Source organism: Polypterus senegalus, chromosome 7 (assembly GCF_016835505.1).
Source record: "Polypterus senegalus isolate Bchr_013 chromosome 7, ASM1683550v1, whole genome shotgun sequence".
Taxonomy (NCBI): domain Eukaryota; kingdom Metazoa; phylum Chordata; class Cladistia; order Polypteriformes; family Polypteridae; genus Polypterus; species Polypterus senegalus.
This window is the reverse complement of record NC_053160.1, coordinates 77,552-101,271: the sequence shown is the minus strand read 5'-3', so window position 1 is coordinate 101,271 and position 23,720 is coordinate 77,552. Positions and strand designations below refer to the sequence as shown.

The following is a 23,720-nucleotide window of genomic DNA, read 5'->3' as shown; positions in this document are numbered from 1 at the left end:
AAGCTGGAGAAAAAAACATAAATCTGCAGGGGTTCAAGGGGGCACAAGACCACCCAGCCCCACTGGGCATCCATCCATTATCCAACCCGCTATATCCTAACTACAGGGTCATGGGGGGCCGCTGGAGCCAATCCCAGCCAACACAGGGTGTAAGGCAGGAAACAAACCCCGGGCAGGATTGACTTGTGAGTTTATTACATCATACACTGAAATATGGTGGTGTCTCTCAAACAGTACACCTTGTGTTATTTTACACTCCTGCATTAAAAGAAAAAGCCTCTGAAACTGGTGACAAGGACGCCTACTGACGTTCCAGGAATCGGCTAAACAACACAGTCACAGATACCTGGAATGGAAACACAGAAATAAACAGTGTGGAGCAGACAATGGTGCAACCTTCAGTTTCTTACAAAGTACAAAAAGTCCTCCGCTGGTGCACTCTCCAACTCATCCGTTCCTGACAAACTTAAAAAGTTTTATGGCAGATTTGAACAACAAGGTGCCAAGGCCTTTGATCCCCTCTGCTCCTTGAGCTCTGAGGTGGTTTGACCGGCAGCCTCTTCACTGAAGTCTGTCTCTGTGTCTCCTTTTCTTCTAAGCTACGTGATGTCTGCAAGTTGTCAGCTGGCCCTGACTGTCTCACCTGCCACAATTCAGCTCACTCCTCTCCTCGGACATCTTGAACTCGTCTCTCTACCTGATTGTTTAAATCTTGTGGTGGTGTCCCTGTACCCAAAGGTGAGGAGATGAGCTGCCTCGGAGATCACAGGCCTGTCGCTCCTCCATCACTTCTAATGACATTTGAACGACTTGTTGTTACCCATCTGAAGTCTTACTGCTGCTGATCTCGGCCCTCTTCACTTTGCACATCGAGCACACAGATCTGTGGACGACGCCATCACCGTGGACCTTCACTTTGTGTTGGAGCCCCTGGACTGTAAAAGAACTTGTGCCAGAATGCGCTTTGGAGACGTCAGTCCAGCTTTTAACACCATTGTCGCTGAGCTGATGGGAATCCTTCCCTCTGTGACTGGATTTACAGTTTTCTACTAAAGCAGATTCAATACGTTCATATGGACTCCCACCTCTTAGATGGTCTCTGCATTAGTGCAGGAGACCCTCAAGGCTGTGGACTTTACCCTTTGAACACCAAAGTCTGCAGGTCCAGTGATCCTTCAGTTAAAATCATTAAATTTGCTGATAGCCCCACCATTATTGGTCTAATTACCACTGCCAATGAAACACCTTCTAGAAAACGGGGGTCTCGTCTTGTGTCCTGATGTGCTTCTAACAACCTGGTGCTCAGTGCCACCAAGATGGTGGAAATGGTCCTTGACTTTCACAAATGGCAGTGACAACCTCACACACTAGAAATGAAGGATTCTGCAGTCACTATGGGGGACTTCTTAGAGTTTATGGGCACAACTGAAGACCACGGCCATCACTAAGAAGGCACAGCGGTGATTGCACTTCTTACACCAACTAAAGAAACTCCATTTGCCAGCCAATCCTAGTTCAGTTTTACAAGGCCTGTAAGCCCGCCCTCTGTAACCCCGCCCTCTGTAAGCCCAGCCTCTGTAAGCCCGCCCTCTGTAAGCCCAGCCTCTGTAAACCCGCCCTCTGTAAGCCCGCCCTCTGTAAGCCCAGCCTCTGTAAGCCCGCCCTCTGTAAGCCCGTCCTCCAGGTCTGGTTGGCTTCAGCTCACTCCACATCTAAATTCCAGCGCGTTGTGGGGTCTGCGGAGAAGAGAATTGGCTGTGCTGTTCCATCTGTGGCAGACCTGTGGACCCCTCGTGTCACTAACCGTGTCCTAAGGACCACCAGCTCATCACATATTCCAAATCTCCCCTCTGCTAAACCCTTCAGGTCAAGTCAAACACAAAATAAGACGCCTCAGTGGTTTCATTCCCAGAGCCTCAGCAACTGAGCCTCTGTATGTTCACCTGTTGTGTCCTATGCTGTGTGTGTAGATGTAGGCGTGTGTGTGCCCAACACACTCGCCCAGCACACTCGCTCATCTTCCTTATTATGGTACTATTCTGTAAATTTGAAGTTTGTCTTTTTAACCTCTGCTATTTGTCACTTTAAGTGACGTTCTGCCTCCGTCTTCTAGCAGCTCCAAACCACAAGTCCAAGTCCAGTACGTTAAGTTCTGGCGAGTAAAAGGGACTCGGACTCCGATTCTACTTTTCACAAAAGTTGGCCGAAGTGGGGATCGCTAATCCTGGCATCTGGACTGTCATTTTGTTTCGCATCACTTTGCGGCATCCTCACAACAGGCTGGAGGTCTCACATAAGACCCGCTCATCATGGCACTGTGTGAAGTGGACTCCAGGAACATTATGATGAATTATCTGGTTGAAATAATCTCGAAATGTACAATTCTAGGGCTCCTACAGTATACTGTCCTGCCACTCTGCTGTTATATTAACTTTAGAGGTGTGTCAGCGGCCTGCTGCTTTCTTTTCTGCTTGATTTTCTGATATGCAGACTATCGGAGGCCTGGGACTCGGGTCAAGGCAGAGTGGGCTTGTTGGGGAGGTAACTGACATCAATTTTTATCCACAGTTATTTTAAAGTATTTCTCGTTAGAAGGTTTGCTTTGTTAAAGAGATAGATGGAAGCAGAACAAAATATGTAACTCCAAGTTTGACAGGATTGAATTCTGCACCCAGCGGAAGTTCTGCCAACATCTTTTCTCCTGGAGATGGACTAGAATATTGTTTTTTGCAATGAAGCCCAAATGGACTGAATTCTCTTAAAATCAGGGGGCAACACCTCACTTGAGGTGCTCACCAAAACGTCTCTCATATCACAAACAGTCACAACTCATCAGTTTTCCCTCACCAAGTGGCAGCTTCAGTTTGGGTGTCTCCATATCAAAGGGTCAGAACACAAAGAACAGCAGAACAAAGAACCACAAGGTGCTTCTCCAGATCATTCCACTGACACGATGGGGGCTCAAGCAGAAAATCCTGACACCTTGTGCTCCTTGGCCAGGTTAGCCAAAAGGGTTCGCTGAAGGAGTCGTGAGGTTTTCCTTCCTGCGTCCGAGAATCACAAAGCTTAATGTCAATTCAACTCTATCGACTGCCAGTCAGTGCTCAGAAGCCATTAAGAAGGCTAACAGACTGTCAGGTTATATAGCGCCTTGATGTGTGGAGTTCAAGTCACAGGAGGTGATGCTCAGCTTTATAACCCACTGGTGAGGCCTCATCTGGAGTGTGGTGGACAGTTTGGGTCTCCAGGCTACAAAAAGGACATAACAGCACTAGAGAAGGTCCAGAGAAGAGCGACTACGGTGACTACAGGGGGCTACAGGGGATGAGTTATAAAGATTAACAGAGCTGAGCCTTTACAGTCTAAGCAGAAGAAGATGTAATGTCAGTAAATGTCAAGAATTAGATATAGGAAGTACAGATGTGGAATACATGATGGGGGTCTGAAAGTCAAAAAAAGCCCACTTTATGAGAAGGACTTAGGGGTTATAGTGGACTTGACTCTATCGACTGCCAGACAGAGTTCAGAAACCATTAAGAAGGCTAACAGACTGTCAGGTTATATAGCGCCTTGACGTGTGGACTACAAGTCACAGGAGGTCCTGCTCAGTCTTTATAACACACTGGTGAGGCCTCATCTGGAGTGTGGTGTGCAGTTTGGGTCTCCATAAAGACACAGCAGCACTTGAGAAGGTCCAGAGAAGAGTGACCAGGCTGACTCAGGGCTACAGGGGATGAGTTATAAAGATTAACAGAGCTGAGCCTTTACAGTTTAACAGGAGAGCCGAATGAAGTGTTTAAAACGACAAAAGCAGATCCAGCGGATCGAGACGGTGACTTTAAAACAAGTTCATCAAGAACACAGTAATCACAAGCGGAAACTTAAGGGTGAATTTCGCACAAACATCAGGAAGTTGTTCTTTACACAGAGAACCACAGACACTTGGACTAAGCAACCAAGGTGTGTGGTGGGCAGGAGGACTTTAGGGACTCTCAAAACTCGACTTTTAGAATGAAGTGGATAGGACTGGCGAGCTTTGTTGGGCTGAATGGCCTGCTCTTGTCCTGATTGTTCTAATGTTCTAAAGCACAGGACGTCACAGCTCTGTTCAAACTGTCCATCCTATAACTGAGGACTGGCATCTCGGCCAGTTTCCATTAGCAGCACCCACATCATAAAGAAAGGCTGATGTTTTTACAGACAATATGACACCTAAGACATGTGTCCACTTGGTAGAGAATTGAAAGACCAGAAAGCCAACTTACAGAGCAGAGAATCTGCTGATCAATAGCCATGATAAAGAGTGTGTGATGAAGACGGAGATTAGGGAGGAAGATGAGAAGCAGGAGGGCAGTTCAATATGGCCAAGGCAAGAAAGGAGAATCTAAAATGAGTCACAAGTCTGAAGTGATGAGCAGCAGAGCCCCAAGTGAGGCGTGTGTGCCATCAGGAGATACCAAACAGCAGCCGCCAGCAGGGGAGGACACTCTGAGGCCACGTTAGGCCACCTGACGATCACCGAGACAAACATAAAGGGTTGGGTGGACGGACTTACACTACAGAGACCTTGTCTTTGTTTGTCAGCTGTCACCTGTGTGCCTTCATGTAAGGACACTGAAGGGGGTGCAGCATCTCGCCCTTCTATCTGCAGCAGTGTGACGATAGGATCTGAGGGACTTAAGCCACATGCCACCTGCAGGACGGGACGGGACAGGACTCAAAGATGAACTGTGGGAACAGTAATAAGAAGCAGACGGCTATAATTATAATACAAACGATACATTTTATTTATGTAGCGCCTGTCCAATGCTCAAAGCTCTTCACAGAAATTCAGAATGAACAACGGGGCGTACACAACATCGCATTCCTCATAAAACAGTAAATAAAGATGAACACAGCGTATCCAAAGCACTGAAACTGAAAAAAACACAATAAGCCAGAATAAATGGCAGACCCCGTGAGCCTGTAGTTAGGGTATAGCGATCTGGATAATGGATGGATGGAAATGCAAATACTACGAGCAAAAAACAAGTTGTGATGCAAACAGAAATCCTTCTGGGCAGCTGGACAGGCAGAGTGTGAGGGTCCGTTCAGCGCCTTCCTGAACAAATGAGGGTCTGAAAAGAATGAACTGCGTCAGCTGATCTCATTAATGAGGGGCACTCATTCTAAAGTTGGGCACCATAGAGCCGAAGGCTCTGTCATCCATTGAGTTCAGGTTGGGGCACAATATAGATATAGATATAAAATTAAACCTGTAATAGTCAATACTGTTATCTATCTATCTGTCATATAGTGCCTTTCACATCTATCTATCTATCTATCTATCTATCTATCTATCTATCTATCTATCTATCTATCTATCTATCTGTCATATAGTGCCTTTCACTCTATCTATCTGTCTGTCTGTCTATCTATCTATCTATCTATCTATTATATAGTGCCTTATCTATCTATCTATCTATCTATCTATCTATCTATCTATCTATCTATCTATCTATCTATGTATTATATAGTGCCTTATTTATCTATCTATCTATCTATTATATAGTGCCTTATCTATCTATCTATCTATCTATCTATCTATCTATCTATCTATCTATCATTATATAGTGCCTTTCACATCTATCTATCTATTATATAGTGCCTTATCTATCTATCTATCTGTCATATAGTGCCTTTCACTCTATCTATCTATCTATCTATCTATCTATCTATCTATCTATCTATCATTATATAGTGCCTTTCACTCTATCTATCTATCTATCTATCTATCTATCTATCTATCTATCTATCTATCTATCTATCTATCTATCTGTCTGTCTGTCTGTCTGTCTGTCTGTCTGTCTGTCTGTCTGTCAGCACATCTCTTGTAGAACTTAAGAACAATTATCAGGACACTTGTTCATGTTGATTGCCATCTCAATTTTTCACAATGTTAGTTTAAGAAGAGCATCCCACGGACTTTGTGAAAACCTGAAAGAGCATCCTATGCAATTTTAAATCCAGGCTTAAATCCTTAAAATAGTAAAACATAAAAACTGACTTTTGGCAGGATGACATTACTTTAAAAAAATAACTAAATAAATTGATATGCTTTGTCAGTCGGTCAAAATCGTGGTATTTTTATTTTTTATTGTTTGCGGACTTAAGCATGGATTTAGACAGCTGATGGTGACAGACAGCTAGACAGATATAATAGACAGACAGGGAAGCCAACAGTATTAGCTCTATATTACAGTTAGATATTTCTATTTATATATATCAACAGACTGTACAGGCAGGCAAGCAGCTAGTGAGAGCAGAGACAGATGTGATTATCTTTGATTATAAATTATAGCATTGTATATTTAAAACTTTACGATTTACATACGGAAAAAAGAAAACCGCACCGCCGTGATTTGAACCCGGGACTCCTTGTTACGAGGCCACTGGGCAGATCATTTGCATTGGCACCATTGTGTTTAGCGGATGTTTAACGGCGCGCTTATGTAAAGTCTCGTAATCACGTCTTAAATGGTGCCTGCCAATCAGTTTACATTCTAACGATGCCCCCCAGGGGCCTGGCACTGAACCCCAATTCTAAATGGCTCGAGATCGCGAGGCTTTACGTGAGTCCATCACGGCCACTCCGCGGTGTGTAACTTGTCATCCTGCGCCCCCTGCCACTTCACGTGTGATTTGAGTCCTTCTTTTGTCAGCCTGTCTGTCCGAGCCGATCCTTCACAGACGGCATAGAGCATCGGGTAAGAATACAAAATCAAACAACAAGAAAGGATTTCTGCGCTCCAGCCTGTAACTCAAGTACGTTAACCGTTTTTTGACTCATCCAGTCAGTCATGGCAGTCGCGACTTCGTTGTGTGTCCATCGACTGTTTCCTGACCAGAAGAATTAGCTTCAGAAAGCTCAGCAATTTAAGAAATTGTTATTTATGTCGACAGAAATCATTTTGAACTCAAAGAGCACCTCACAGTTATTTATGAAGACTTAGCAATTTCGTTTAGAAAGCCGTTCATGTAAATTGTTAATTATTAAGTAAACTAACGGGGTTCGTTTCCCCAGGGTGTCCTGTAAATGACGGCGGACAGTAAACTTGAGTGGTATCGAAAAATGTCACCGGTTAGCGGGCCCCACAAGCCCAAGTGCCCCACGCTAATCTGTGTGTGTTGTGGCTTGCTGACAGGTTGGGTGTGGGGGGGATTTCTATACTGCTCTCAAGATGGCCCTGCTTGTCAGTTGTATTTTCAGTCGTTTTGGCTTTTTAACTATTTGTTCTGTTAACTCTTCAACTGCGGGGCACATCAACAAAGAAAAATGGGGGATAAGATTTAGTAGAATATCAATAATAATAATTCATTACTACCACCTAATAACTCAGTACAAAGACATTTCAAAGACAAATTGTGAAAAGAAAAGTAGTGATCCCACGCTCTTTCAGCATTTACGTAGGCAGTTGTTCCTGGGGATTAAAGGAGGAAAAAAAATCCATCGCGAAGGTTTTGTTGTCAGAACTCAGCCATATGAGTGATGAAAACCGTTGGAACGAAATACTTTAAGTTCTATAAAAAAATAAACCTAAAAAAATCCACCTACATTAGATACAGAATTGCTCCTAGGAGATTAGAACTATCAAATGTATTTGAAAACTTGTAGGGAGCAGTCAATGGAGATGAGTGTCCCCTGCAGTGATGATGATGATGATGATGATGATGATGATGATGATGATAAAGCTCAGGCCGCATCCAGCACGTCTTTAGTGCCTGCGTTCTGGAGAGGCAAGTAACTGTTGGGCGAGGGTCTGCTGTTTTGGCCTTCGCCGTCTCTGCCATCTCCTCGCATTGCGCTCATTTCAGTCATTCACTGCTGTGTATTGATTGTCCGGCGGCAGTGCTGCTCTGCCCTGTTCTGTTGATTTGCTTTGCTTTGGATTGTAAGAACTGAACACCATAAGAGTTCTCTTTCAGTTCAATGCTCTTATTTGTTGTGCTTTTCTACTTAGATTTTATTAACCTCCTTTATTGCATAAAATGTCAAGGTGTGAGCCTAAGTCTTTGTCTGTTTGTTTCTATTTTTGGGTAAAAAGAACTTGATGAAGATAATTCAAGAAAATCTTTAAAAAGCCAAAAGATAACAATTTGAAAGAAAGTAAACTTATGCTGTGGGATGTTTATGCTGGAAAAAAAGTGCAGCGGAGTGACATTGAGGAGAGTGACTGAGGACGCAGATTCTAATGCAGGCCTTCATCTGGAGCTGAAGAAATGCCCACCTGGCTGCCCATCCGTCTGCTTTCCCTTCATACTGATGTATGAAATTGTGTTTGGTGTTTAGCACATCTTTCTTACCGAGGTGAGTAATTGTTTAGTAAAGTTTAGTAAAGTTCTGGAGCCTACAAATACATTTTAAAAGATTGTGAAATGTTGTGATGTTACAGTAGTTAGCTGTCTTAGAAACTGGAGACCTTTTGGGTGTTCAGCAAACAGCAGCCCCTCACTGACCCCAAGTGCTGTCTCTTCTTATCCAATGCTGTGCTCAGATATCTTTGACTGGGCTCTATCGAGTATGATTGCACCTTGCTACCCAATAGTTTATGCTTTTCTCCTGTCACTTTGTCATGGTGTGCTGGACATACGTGTCAGTCAGTGATGGGGGCAAACAGCTTTGTGCCCACCACTCCCTTTAACATGTCACTTGCGCTCATCATATTCTGCTTCTGTGCCCGACTGTGCCAGTCTGGGAGTGAAGGTTAGGGGTCTTCATCACACGGGACGGATACTTCATAATAAGGACAGCGGACTAGCAAAGCTCACTCATCTCTGAGCTCAACTTCAGCGTAGCATAAAAGAGGCAGATGCTTGAATTTCAAGGCCTCAGAGTCAAATTGCTCTCGGTGAAGATGCCACTTTTCCAGACTGATTTTTATACGCCTTGTGTTATTTTCCACAGTGAACTATGAAGCTCAGTTACAATAAAACGTTTTGCCTGATGGTGCTGTTTATTGTGGCAGCTGCACTTTATCTGAGCAACGTGTGTTTTGAGAGAAGTGGGAAGAACAAACTTCTTGAAGACATTCAATTATTGTTACGGCAAAATAAAGAAATCCTGAATTATCTAAAAAGAAGAGAAGAACAATCGGGTGAGTTTTTGCTCTTCAATTACGTTTACTGTTTTTTGTAATATTATAGTGAATGTTAAAGATTACTTTTAAATGTCTCATTCACAGTCTTTACATGAAACAGACATACTTTACGTGATTAATTACAGTTAGGACTTGCAACCTAATATTGGACTTTAAACTTCTTTGGAGTTTCCTCCAAACTATTGATTCACATCGAAAAGTAACAACTTGAAAACAGCAATAAAAGTGAAATTGCGAAGGAGGCCTGCGGATGAACGAGGCGCGCAGGCCGCGCGTGTTACGGGGCTGTGCTGCCACCTGGTGGCGGACACTGTAAGCTGACGGCAAATTCGAAGTTGGCTCGTGTGTGGTTTGTATGTTCGCTGCGGAGTGTCGGTCACAACGAACACTGCCAAATGATTCATCGGGGTATTCCACACAGCAGCTCTGGAAGAAATTCTGGCTAATTTACGGAACGATATGGAGAGAATTATAGACACATGTGAGTACGCGAGGGGCTACAATAAAGAAAGGATACAGAGAAACCCATTAGTAACTTATTGTCGGCAGTATGAAATTTAAAGCAATAAACAGTATTAACTTAAAGTATCATAATAATGTAAAAACATGAACTTATTATTGAAATAAATAGTACTGCATGTAAATAACACGGAGGCAACCCTTCTTCCTATGTAAACGCTAAACAACGCGATATCTTATAACAAACAGGGCATGCAAGTTAAACAAATGAACTTACTCCTGGTCATTAAACACGCTCTTTCTTGTGGTTTCGGTTAGTTATTACAAATTACTCTTTTTATATGCCGAAATCCTTCCTCTCGAGGAACATCCCATAATACTACGCGTTCTCACAGAAGTGAGAGGATTAAGAAGAACAACATTTATTTCTATAGCACATTTTCATACAAAAAGTAACTCAACGTGCTGTACATAATGAAGAATAGAAAAATAAAAGACACAGTAAGAAAACAAAATAAGTCAACATTAATTAACACAGAATAAGAATAAGGTGGTCCAATGGCCAGGGTGGACAGAAAAAAAAAAAACTCCAGACGGCTGGAGAAAAAAAAAATCTGCAGGGATTCCAGGCCACGGGACCACCCAGACCCCTCTGGGCATTCTACCTAACATAAATGAAAGAGTCCTCTCCTCTATGTATTTAGGGTCCTCACGGAAGGACTTGATGAAGATGATGGTCACGTAGACTTCTGGCTTTTAATCCATCCATCATTGCTGGAGCATCATGATGCTTTGAGTAGGTGGTGGTGGCGCTGTCATGTCAGCTTCTAACCTGATTAATTCAAGCCCCCGTCGTGGGGTGGACATCTGAGCGCATCCCACCTGATATTAGGTACAAGGCAGGAACAAACTCTGGACAGGATGCCCGTCCATCACAAGGCTAACACGCGCCCAGGCCAAATTAGCGTCTCATATTCACCAAAACCTTCGCAGAAACGCCGATAACACGCGAACTCCACACCGGCCGGGACGCCCCCTGTATGTTGTCCTTCCTGGGAGGCAGCGGCGCCACCTCTGCGCAACTCGACAATAAAGAGTAACAGCGTGAAAACAAAATGAAAAAGGACGGTGAAATTAGTACTAAAAAGTGAGAACACTACATCCAACAAAAATGAAATAAATAAATTTAACAACGAGAAGGGCATTTTGAAAACGGAAATGACGCTCGCCCTCGGGATGCACACTTAGCCCCAGTTTCCCACAGTGTGCTGCCCCTCTAATTTCCGCCCGGACCGCGTTATCGAAGGGGCGACAGCGAAGACATCGATTTCCCGGCCACGAGGACACGTGTGCTCCGCTAGACGGAGAGGACAGCCTCGTGCGACCGCTGGGGTGGCGGAGGGTTGAAATCCCAGCCCAGGAGCCACCTGTCCCGAGTTTCGGCTGAGATAAGCACCCACTCTTATTGGAGTTGGTCGTTATTCTTTCATGATCTGCTGTTTATGCATTAAGGTATAGTAACACACTAGGTGTTCTGGCCAGCTGGCAGCTCCAGGTCACCGAGTGCCAATCCCACTCCTGGCCTTCGACTGAATGGATTTTGCTCCTGCGATGCTCTTCCAGCGGGCACGGGCGCCACCCTCTGACCCTCCACGGCATTGCCAAGGTGATACAAGCGGGAAGTTTTTATAGGAGGGGTGGCCTGCCGTTCACCTGTAAGTTTATCATTCTGAAGAACTGGCGGCGGCATTTATGGCGACTTCTCATAGAAAACTAAAAGAGGAACCTGCAGGGAGTTTGCCTGGCCACCCACATCAGGGCTACCGAGAATCCCGTCAACACGACATAGTCGCGACTTAAACGATGCTATCGGTAGGTCGGAGGAGAGGCGAGCCAAACACAAAGACATACAAATACGAAGGCGGGCGAAAGGCAGAAACCACGCGGCGCAATTTTAATACGTGCGAGGAAAAGCCACGCAGACACGAGGAGAACACGCGCAGCCCCAGCAGACACAGGGGGGCAAAACATCTCGAGTGAAACTGAACGTTTAATCCTGAAATACTGTAACTGATCGCAAAAGAACAACACAATACAATAAACAAGTCTATTCATTTCGGCATCAATTTTATACGTGCGCTTCCTGGCCGAGGACTCTGAACCTATGCGCCTGTGGGCAATGGGATTGCTCGTCCATCGGGGGGCGCTACATAATTTTAAGCAAAAAAACATATAAAGACGCGAAGACAAAAAGTTCAATAAAATGTACACATATTTAATTAAATATAGAGTTTCTTTGAAATAGTTTTTGTACGTCATTTTTGTGCATTAGGATGCCACCTGTAAATAAATTAATTTAGAAACATGAATATGTCACTTAAAATGTAAACACTAGCTACAATACTTGTGCTGCATGGGTTTTATTTTGAGCGGCCATCACAGGCTAGTTGTTCCATGTGCTGTTTTCATTAATATGTATGGTGACATTAATGACAGAAAGCACACATTAAATTGTTTTCTCTCAGGTCAGTTTCTTCTTTTTTTTATTTTTCACTTGATATGATTTGCGTGTGACCGATGACAGTTGCTGTTACTTCTAACAAGGACAGCCATTAGCGTACAAGTTTGAAAACCGTCCGCTTTCAAATCGCTGTCGCCGTCCTCATCACATCGCTTGTCTCATTGATTGTCAAGACGCGCTTGGGGGGTCCGTGGGATTTCTCGCTCTTTCCATGCAGTTACTGCGCCCCCTGGCTTTGGGTTTGGCAGCCGTGATTCTAGCAGCCCTGCGCCGCCGTCCTCTTCCGTTCACCTACCGGGGCGATGACCGCGGACCGCTGCACGAGTGAATGGGAAATGGCGATTGTGAAACAGAGCCTCTGCTCGTGAGTCCTACACATCGATAAATTCATTTTCTTCATATCTGCGTCCGTTTCTCCGTTCACAAACTTTCAACAACGCAGTTGACAGCGAAGGAAACGGCCGGGGGGCGCCTGCGCATTATTTCGGTTTCCATTTCCCAGAGTGGGTGCAGCCAGAGCCATCTCTTCATCCCTTAAGCTTAACCTCTTTATTATTTAACTTTAACTTTACATTCTCATTTTTTGTTAATTTTACACTCTTCTTTTTGTAATTTTCGTTTTACCTTTGAGAATGGTCAGTTTTCTAATGTTATTTAGGCTTTGTTGTATTTTTTTATTGCCTTTCTTTAAAAGAAAGGAGAAGATGTCTTGAATTACAGCGCCCTCCATAATGTTCGGGACAAAGACACATTTTGTTCTTGATTTCCCCCTCAGCTCGACCGTTTAATATTACAAACCAAGAAATTCAGACATCGCGAATAAAGTGCACATTGCCGAGATTCTTTTAAGAGGATTTGCAAATCTCTGGCCCACCACATAGAAATGGCAATGTTTTATCTACATGGTCCACTGTTTCCTGGGGCAGGGGGCACCATAATGTTCTTCTGAACCCCTTGTATAAAGGCATCGGGCAAATATCTGTGATATAAGGCAGTTTCTGTGAAACTCTAGGCGTATTCCACGTTAATACCTGTGATGCACCACCTGTTGGAATGCATTTTGTGATGTGTTTTGTGTTCTAATTTTTACAAGGTGGTTGTAAGTTGCCAGGAAGTATTAGAATAAGAAATGGCTTGGCACGCTGAGACATGATGCCAATCATGCAGCACACACCCAGTCAGGCTAATTAGAGTTTCTCATGAGGCCAACATGAACATCTTTGGGAATGGAAGGAACATTTCAGTGTCTGGAGACACCGTGCAGAGGGCCTGTAGACAGCGACGGGGCAGAGGGCTCAAACCCACAATTCTGCATCTGGAGGCAGCAGTGATTGCACAATTCATATTGCATCATTTTCCTCAATGTCTCAATATTTTTAGATTCATCCATCCATCCATCCATCCATTTTCCAACCCACTATATCTTAACTACAGGGTCATGGGGGTCTGCCGGAGCCAATCCCAGACAACACAGGGTGCAAGGCAGGAAACAAACCCCGGGCAGGGCCCCAGCCCACCACAGGGCACACACACACCAAGCACACACTAGGGACAATTTAGGATCGCCAATGCACCTAACCTGCATGTCTTTGGACTGTAGGAGGAAACCCACACAGACACGGGGAGAACATGCAAATTCCACACAGGGAGGACCCGGGAAGCGAACCCAGCTGGGTCTCCTAACTGCGAGGCAGCAGCGCCACCATGCCACCCATTTTTAGATTCAGATTATTAAAAATTGTTCATTGTGTGCTGGAGCTAAAGGTGAGAATATAAGCTGGTTTAAATGTAACTGAGGTAGTGCAGTAACACTTCATGAAAGCTAAACTCCTAAATGTTAAGTCACGTGAGCCAATCCGTTGTCTCTCAGTTTCTTTCTGATCTTTGCTTTGATTGCAGTTTTTGCCCACTGGATCTCTGCGTCAGCAGCAAGGCACAGCGGCCAAGTCCTTCACCTTTAAGCCACAAGTCTGCAGCCTCCATTCTTGGTCATTCATCTTGATCCCGAATCAGTCGCTTGTGTGTTAATTGTGTTGTAACCAAAGCTGCCTCGAATAAACTAAGGACAAAAACAGCAGACCTGATTGAGCTCTTTATAAGTGGCCCGGAATTATTAATTCTATTAAAGAATCTGCCAAAGATTCCACCATCCGGTTGATGGCCTGACATATCTGAAGGAGCCATTGACTCATTTTACTGTGGAGTTATTGGGGATTTTTGCTGAATCCCGTTAACCAGCCCGCTCTTTACGTGCTTTAAACGCCCTCTAGTGGTCTTCTAATACAACTACAACACCAAGACAACGCTAACGCTAGGATAACTTCATTCATTTTCAGATAAAAACGAGGGCTAGCTACTTTGTTGTTAATGAAGCCAATTTAGGAGCCACTTAATAATATTTCAAAATTGTGTTTGTGTAATTATGACGTTTGTAGAAGTGAGGGTTAGAGTTTGCAACAACCAGTTGGTCTAAAATGTCTGATGCTCATTGTTGTCTATTGACGTCAGAACAGTCCGACTATGGTATGTATTGCCATTGTTCTCAAGGTGACAAAGCAGAGCCAATTATTGGTTACAGTTTGAGTTTTAAAATTTACTCACCCAGTAAGTCCAATCTAATCATTTAATGCAGGGGTGCAATACATCAATTGCAATCGACTGGTAGATCGGAAAAGTAGTGCAGGTAGATCACGTTACATTCCAAAAAAAACTTTTTTAAATGTTAGTCTATCTTATATCCTCCCTATGGCATTTGCCACTTGATTGGCATACAGGACGGCCAGTCTGAGATCTCTTTTCTTCTCACACACTGGTCATCCCGCTCGCACGATCAAACGCGTGAGCTACTGCAAAACTCCGGCTGTGATCGAGTTAGCCTTCCAATTTATATCAACTAAAGAAGGGATTTAAAAAAAAATTGGGAAGCGGGGGTTATGGGCTGGATGTGGAATTGGAAGAGGATTTTTTTTTCTCTCACAATGTCACAATCGAAGTGCGTTTGTCTGATCTGTCAATCTGTCATTGCTATTCCAAAGAAGCAAAATGTGGAAAGGCACTTTGGAACTGTTCAGAAAAACTACAAACCTGACGTCCATCTGAAAAGCGATCTGAGAAAGAGAGAGGGAACTAAAATCACAGTTAATCGGACAGCCTTCATTTTTTACTTGGCTGAATTCAAAAGCAAAGGCAGACACACCAAAGCGTCGTTCAGGGCGAGTCACTCGATCATTAAGCATAAGAAGTCCTTCCAAGATGGAGAGATGATAAAAGAGGCCTTCATTGAGGCAGATGGCTAGGGAGAAACTCCTGCTGAGATTTCAAGACCCCTGGCCGGAGAAAAAGGAGTTTCTCCTCGTTGTCATTAAACATGCAGAATACAAGCAACTTAATAACGATGAATGCCTGCTAGACTTGGCATTTTTACTGATCTGAACAACTTGTTCAAAGAGCTTAATTTACAGCTGCAAGGAAAAGAGAAAAAATGTGGTCAGTATGATTAGCTCAGTTAATGCTTTCAAACGCAACATCTGTCCTCAAAGCTGCAGCGCCTCGATTTGGGGAACATCCGACACCTCGTGACAGAGCTGGAGACGCAATGGAAGGCGTGTGCGCAACTTGACAGTGTGAGCTCCTCGGAGCAGATTGAAAATAAACTGTCAGACTTTATCTAATGGAACAAAAGTAACGAGTCGAGTGTCGCCCAATGTAGCGGAGTAAGAGCAGCGTTTCTTCTTCACAAATGTACTCAAGTAAAAGTACAAAGTATGGTGCAGTAAAACTACTCTTAATGTTTTAAAAAGTTACTCAAGTAAATGTAACTCGTTACTGCCCACCTCTGATACTCAGTATTAGTATATATAGAAATATCGATTGTGACGTGTCTTGCCATTGTAAGGGCTGTAGGGAATGGAAGCAGTGTTGGGGTTAGGGTTAGGGGGGAACCCTGTTTGTAAGGGCTTGGGACACCTCCCTAGAGAGAGATGAGTGACAGGGATCCGGGTTAATTAACGGTGCGTGATAAAAAGGGCAGCTGGTGGCCGGAAGTGGAGTTGGAGGGGCTGGAGAAAAGAGGAGAACAGCATCAGGTGGAAAAAGGGAAGTAAATGTTTTTAAGAGGGGGAGATAGGATGAAGGTAATTTGTCTTTATTATTTTGGAGGTGTCCCCGTGCCCCAGACAACGGGCAGCTGTAGGGCACCGTTTATATCGTGGCATATTGAATAAAAAGCCAGTTGGCATTTGAAAGACTTCCCCGGACAAGCGGCTCCTGAGTGTGTTTATTCGACGAGACGTCACTATATACATATTATATTCTATTTTTATATATATATATATATATATATATATAACATTTTAATGTAGGTAGATCATTGTGACCTGATCATTTTAAAAGTAGCTCACATGCTGAAAAAGTGTGGACACCCCGATTTAATGTAAAAGGTGCTGGGAATAATTGAATACCTGCACTAATTGAATGTGGAAAGCCGAAACAAAGCCAACAGGAATAGTTGAGCATTGAAGAGGGGCCTAGTAGGCACTACTGCCATCATCACCATGGTGTGTTTTTGCTCATCTGGGGTGGGGACGTGTGAGGGGTCTCCTTTATTGTGACTATGTGAGAAAAGTGCTTTATACAAACTTGTCAAATGAAGGATATTAGTGAAATTCAGGAGCTTTACTGAGATGTCTGGGCTGCTCTCAGGGTAAAGTCTGTTTTTGCACAAATCTTGGCCAGTTTATTTCTAATTGTGCCATTAGTTCATTCAACTAGTGCAGTGGATTTAGAATGATAAGAACAATGCAGAATATGCCGAATGCTTAATTCTTTACAAATGTCCTGAATGACTTTATCTGTCACCGGCCAGAGCCCACGGTATTCCAAAGTGAGACGTGAAGTCCTTTAAGTGAAAAGCTTCTACCCGTTTAGATAAGCTGGTCTGACGGGGACAAATCACACTTCAGCAAAGGGATGGTGCAAAAGGCGCAAAGTGCTTTTATTAAAAACAAAAAAAAAATCCAAGAATACCAAAACAGTGTCCAAATAAAGTGCAGTGCATCAAAGTCCATAAATAAATAAATAATCCATAAAAGCAGTGAAAGGTGGAGGTTAAAATAATCCAAAGACAAATCCATTAAAACGAGGTTAAAATACTGGCTGGAAGCAGTTTCATTTTAATAAACCCGGTGCCTTCTTTTAGCAGGCGGCTCCCCTGCTTCTCCCATCGGGCTTTGCAGCTCCCTGCAGCTGAGCTTCTCCACGTCTGGTTGTCTTCTGCACTGGGCTACATATGGCTACTTTCCCGGACCGACACTTGGGTCCCACCAATGGCCAGGGCGCTCACGCTGAATTTCCAATTCCAAACCTCCAACTCCTGCTGCCTTCCCGGTCTTACATGGCGAGCCGTTCACAACCCTGGTCACTCCTGCTCCACAGACACAGCTCGAGTGTCTGCCTACACCCTACCAGGGCTGGTCCCCCCAGTGAGCCTGCTCTCACTCGATCGCTCCTGGACCGGCTCCTTCACCGGCTCCTTCACCTCCTGCCTTCCTCCTGCCTTCTTCTTTTGTTGCAGCCGTGTCAACGGCAAAGGAAACAATTTTCCCCTCTACAGTTAAAGTTGTTTGAGGTTCACCTAAAGTAGTTAGGTCTAAGTAATGAACGACATTAACATGAGTTTAGGCTCCTCAGTAGAACTCAGATCCATAAATTGCTCTCCTTGACCTGTTGGGCTCCTCAGTCCAGGACACATAGTAAGACCATCATTTCTGATTTCCCTCACTCCTGGATTCATTTGTATATTTTTAGGACAATCGCCATTCTCTCTTCAGGTAAAGCAGAGACCCCTTGGTAGAAAATATTACCTCAGCCTCGAGTATGGCTTTGCGGTCTAAAGTGCCTTTGCCTCTGTTACTTTGGCTCATATAAACTAAGTCTGAGCAATCTGTAATTTATCTGATTGTTTTTGTTTCTTTTCTTTAATCTGGTTATAAAAATGCATGGCTGCTGAGTCTCACCAAAAGTGCCGAAGTCAATGCAGTGCTCCTTACACATGCACTTCAGAAGAAGCTAATCATGTTTGGGCCCAGCCAGTATGTGGACGGGAGACCATCTAGGAAATGTTTGGTTTGCTACTGGAAGAGGAGCCAGCAGGAGCCAGGGTGAGGCCAGCAGGGGGCGCTTACCCGGTGGTCTGAATGTGGATCTCAAAGCCCCTGTGCAGTGACAGGGACACTGCACTGTAAAAATGGTGCTGTCCTTTGAATAAGATGTAAAACCGATGTCCTCACTCTTTGTAGTCATGAAAGATCCCAGGGCATCCTTTGTAAAGAGTAAGGTGTATCCTGATGTCCAGGCTAAGTTGCCCACCACAGCCTGGTCATTCTGACCCCTTAATCATCCCCTGTCTCTAACTGGCTCACTGTCTCTCACCCCTTCACCACCTAACAAAGTGTACTGGCACAAAAAGGCTGCCATGGCATCATCCAGCGCTATGGCTCTCAACTCACTAAAAAAGCAGTTTGAGTAGTGAGGAAAGCACGATATAAATGTAAAGAATTTTTATTATTATTACTTTGCGATCCATCAATGAATATGGTAACAAATAAAGGCAAATTGTCTGGACCCGCAATCTGGTTAGCATATTTCTCAAACATCTCCCCTAACCTTTTGCAATGTTCTTCTTCAGACTTTTGCAATGCAGTCTTTTACCTTAAATCTCCAGTCAGTCTTAATTGGATGCGTTACCTTCAACTTGTTCAACAACCTCTGCTCCTTAGAGACAAGCTGACTGAGATGGCAGTAGACTCACACCTGGTGGCATGGATCATCTCACAGACAGACCTCAGTATGTGCGTCTCGGGAGCTGCAGGTCTGACATTGTGGTCAGCAGCACAGGAGCGCCGCAGGGGACTGGACTTTCTCCGGTCCTGTTCAGCCAACATACATTGGACTTCCAATACAACTCGGAGTCCTGCCACGTGGAGAAGTTCACTGACGACACTGCTATGGTGGGCTGCATCAGGAGTGGGCAGGAGGAGTAGTATAGGAAGCTAATCAAGGACTTTGTTAGATGGTGCGACTCAAACCACCTACACCTGAACACCAGCAAAACGAAGGAGCTGGTGGTGGATTTTAGGAGGCCCAGGCCCCTCATGGACCCCGTGACCATCAGAGGTGACTGTGCAGAGGGTGCAGACCTTTAAATACCTGGGAGTGCAGCTGGATGACAAACTGGACTGGACTGCCAATACTGATGATCTGTGTAAGAGAGGACAGAGCCGACTATACTTCATTAGAAGGCTGGTGTCCATCAACATCTGCAATAAGATGCTGCAGATGTTCTACCAGACGGTTGTGACGAGCGCCCTCTTCTATGCGGTGGTGTGCTGGGGAGGCAATAATAAGATGCTGCAGATGTTCTACCAGACGGTTGTGATGAGCGCCCTCTTCTATGCGGTGGTGTGCTGGGGAGGCAACATAAAGAAGAGGGACAAACTGGTGAGGAAGGCAGGCTCTATAGTAGGAATACAGCTGGATTTCCCAGTTCTTTGATTATCTCCCAGAGGTCCAAAGAACTTCAGCCACTACATTCCCACGGCAAGTGCCTGTGCTTGTAACCTCTCTGAACCGCCTTCCTGTCCTAAATCTTTATCTTCCTCTGTGGAAGCAACTTGACAGTCAGCAACTGCTAGTTGGGCAATGGAAGGCTGGGCTAGGATGTGGATGGCAGCAGCTGCCTGCTGATTTTGATTATAAGCAGGAGGTGACAGAAGAGGTGGTGCCCATTCTTCATCCTCCTGGTGCCATTTTGAATGGCAGTCTAATGTTGGGACTGCAGATGCTTTAGTGATTTGGAAATATAAAGCGATTTTGTCTGTGGAACCGCCATAGAATTTGTACCAGGGTGCCACCCAACTGCTTATGATCCTGTTTCCATATACTGTATTTGCTTTCATCTTTTATATTTCTTTCTTTTGATTTTCTAATTTACTGGCCATAATTGATTTTCATGTTTGTCAGACAATCCACCTTTCCAAGCATTATATGCCTTTTTGTTTGTCCGGTCTTACTTATCTTTAGACAATACTTCTTGTAAATGAGCCCATCTCCTCTGGCCACAGTGTTAATCCTGCAGTCTTTATGTGCCATTATTTTCTTATTATATTTATCATCATCTGGCCCTTATTTATTAGCTGTCTGTGCAGATGGACTACGGTCACCTGTGCTTACTTCACCTTTTTCACCTGAGCTTTGTTTTTGACTCATTGCCACTAAATTAATGCCAGTTTAGTTAGAAGAAGTGCTCATTAATTTATCAAGGCCCCTCTTTGATTTTATTAATTAAAACTGTTATATGTGCAGGAGAAACAAACCTAACACCCTCAAGGACTCACTTTGAGCAAATATGTACAGTATATGTGTAAGCCTGTGCTGTAAAAAGCCCAGGGTCCTAAAAACTATTGAAATCGTCAGAAAAAAACTGAAACATGGAGTGGAGATGTCGGGTAATTGAAAGGAACTCTTCTGGGTGTCTCTGTCCTAGGAGGATTCGTTTTGCTGACGCGTTCACCTTGCTTGGGCATTAGCGATGGGAGGAAAAGTAAAAGGGCTACCGTCTTTTAGCAGCTAAGTGACTTTGTCTTTCTTCGGAGGTTTCGTTTTACTGACGCGTTCACCTCACTTGTGTATTAGCAGCTAAGTGAATTTTTTGTTTCCATGAAGGCGAAGCCCTCACCCCGACTCCACCTCTCACCTCTCAGACACACACACTTCCAGGCGTAGACGTTTCTATGCAAGATATACAGTATATGAGATGCTAAACCAAGGTCCTGACTCTTTGTAGCCATAAAAGACTACATAAAAGACTGGGCATCCTTCATAAAGAGTAGGGTGTACCCTGATGTCCAGGCTATTCCGGTTTGTTTCAGAGCTCTCTGAGAATGTTCTGCAGGCAGACCTGAGTCATGCATGTGAGAAGAGACCATTTTCTAAAAAGGAATTCCTACCTTCTCACAATGCAGTCCCACATTGGATCCCATGAAGCTGGAAAGAATCATCCGAGTGGCCTGATCCCACTGCTGACACCAATAACTGTGGAAGGAAAATGTTTAATTTCGAAAATGGAGGTCTTTAGTAGCATTGATGCTAATGCAGAACCTTAATATTAAGTCCTGATTGACCAATTAACACAGATTGCCCCCCCACCCCTTCTCTTTGCCATGTCGTAAGTTAATTGCAAACTGCTTAGTTTATACCAAACAGGAGTTAAGTTATGTCTGGTTATGTTCTGGAGAATTGTACTTAGCAAACATTTATCAGCCTTACTGCCTACATACTGTAGATCATTCATTGTCTTATCAGTAACAGCCCATCTTTAAACTCTACGATACTCCATTAACAAAAACAGGACCCCTTCATGTAACATTAACAGCTGGCTGCCTGTGGGAGTATTTTATGGGTATGATATACTGAATAAATACCTATAAAAATACTGATTTGGTTAAATGTAAAGAAAATAACTAGGGTGAAACTATTTAGCATGCATGAAACCCATCTCATTGCTTACTGTTAAATAATAAAATATATTTTGCAAGTGACAGGATTCAAAGTTCACAGAGTAGAATACAAACCCTGAGTAGGTTTACGTAAATGCAACCCAAGCTCAACTTCTATTTCCACATCAAAGAGTTGGCATCACTTACAGCCAATTTACTAGAGACCCACAATTAATAAAATAAAGCAGGGTGACATTTTAACTGTAATGGAAAGAACCGTTTGTTAAAAATCGTAACACACATTTATGCAGCACTAATCTGGATAATGACGAGTTCCCAAACTTCTCTTGGTCAGGAGAATCGGCATCTTCAAGTAAAGATCCACAAGTAAAGAAATACTCAAAAGCAAAGAAAACATTTCTCTACATGCAAGTCTTTCAAATCTCTCAAAGGTGCTGAATTATCCTCTTAAGAATTTGAAGCCTATTTGAAAGTCTATTTTATGATTTAAAATGTAAATTATCTAACGCTATTATAAAAGAGTGCAGCGACAAAGGAAAAGAAGAGCTGGAGATTCAGCCAGGACTCCCCATTTATTTGGCTCTTTGGTTTGTTTAAATGGCACCCTGGCGCTCAGAACCCAGCAGTCTTCCTGTTGACAGACAGTCGCCACCAAAGAGGATGATGAAATCTGGGGACCATTTTGTACGGTGACATAAAGTCAAATGAATTTTTAAATTTGGTGAGTTCTGAAATAGAAACAAAATATTATTTTTATGCTTTTCGAGAATGATATTTTAATGTTGTTTGAAATAAAAACAATCTTTCACACTGAGTCAGTGATCCAGACAACCACAAGAGTTTCAAAAGCCCTATAAACAATAAAAAATGTTGTGGAATTTTTGCTTTTATTTTCAGCTGTAAAAGTCAGAAATGTTCATTCTGTTCCTCCATTAAATTGTAACTTCCGTTTAGGTTTAAAATACTAATCATATCCAGCATACGTGTTTTCAATGAAAGACAGATGATGAACTGAACCAGAAGTGAGGGCTCAGAGCTGCGTTTATTCACCAGATGCCCAACTCTGTCGTCCCTTCTGAACTGGTTTAATTGGCAGCTCCAAACTGGTCCAGTGTAGCTGCGCTGCCCTTCGATGAACTGATGCTGGGTTGACGTTAGTAAAGATGAAAGATGAGTACAAATGAACCAATGAAAATTGCAAAAAGAAGAGAACTATTTCATTCTTTCATTTGATATTTATGGACCCATCTCTCTTTCAGAAAAGGAACAGAATGAAGAGTTCAAGGACGCTCCAAAAATGAAGGCAAAGAAAGTTACTAAGAAAATTTTCCCCAGTTCCCCTCTGTTTGAGAAGTGGGGAGGCGAGTTGTCTGAGAAAGAACAAAAGGAGGCAGAAAGCTTGTTTCTACAATATGGATACAACGTTTTTCTAAGTGACAGGCTGCCCCTGAACAGGGACATCCCAGACACCAGAGATCCCAGGTACAGTAGGTAGCCATGTCAGGCCTACTTTGGGTCTCAGCTTTTTGTTCACAAGGAACTTAAAAGAAAAATCATAAAGTGAAAGGCCCACCTTAACACACAAGGATGAGCTTTTAAAGAGATGTTTCTGCCTGATATTTCAGCTTTTTGTTGTTCTGTTCTAACTTTGTAAAATCTCAATGTCACTGTCTTAGCTTGTTTTATCCATCCACTTAGGAATGAAAATCTTACGCCAACAAAATCTTTTTAGTCCTCTGGATACTGCTGGCTTGAAGCGCTTCATTTACAGGCACACAAATGACATTAAACATGAACACGCCACTATGATCTCTTAATGGCAGAAGGTAACCTCATGGTAGGTGCAGGGGAAGACATGCCCCACTGTAGTGGAGTCTAGATTGATTAAAATTACCTTCAGCGTAGCCATTTATGACCCTTCTCTGGAGATACAGATGTGTCTGCTGGCCAATCAGATGAGTAATACGTAAACTACTACCACCTCTTGGGGCGTGTGGGGATGTTCTGGGGTGAGTATTGGACACGGTGTTGAAGAGTTATTGTTAATTAAACTGTTGTCCTGAATTGTCCCTCTGCGTGTGACACCTT

At 43.5% G+C, this 23,720-nt stretch overlaps 1 protein-coding gene across 1 annotated transcript in view; it reads left to right on the top strand.

Annotated features, from left to right (window-relative positions):
* Positions 1–2,953: 2,953 nt before the first annotated feature.
* The window catches only part of LOC120532229 (probable polypeptide N-acetylgalactosaminyltransferase 8), a 65,929-nt gene continuing 45,162 nt past the window's right edge, over positions 2,954–23,720 (top strand). Inside the window, exons 1-3 of the mRNA XM_039758078.1 lie at positions 2,954–3,000; positions 7,655–7,776; positions 22,892–23,114. Coding sequence (XP_039614012.1) covers positions 2,954–3,000; positions 7,655–7,776; positions 22,892–23,114 — 392 coding nt within the window. The remainder of the gene's footprint in view (positions 3,001–7,654; positions 7,777–22,891; positions 23,115–23,720) is intronic.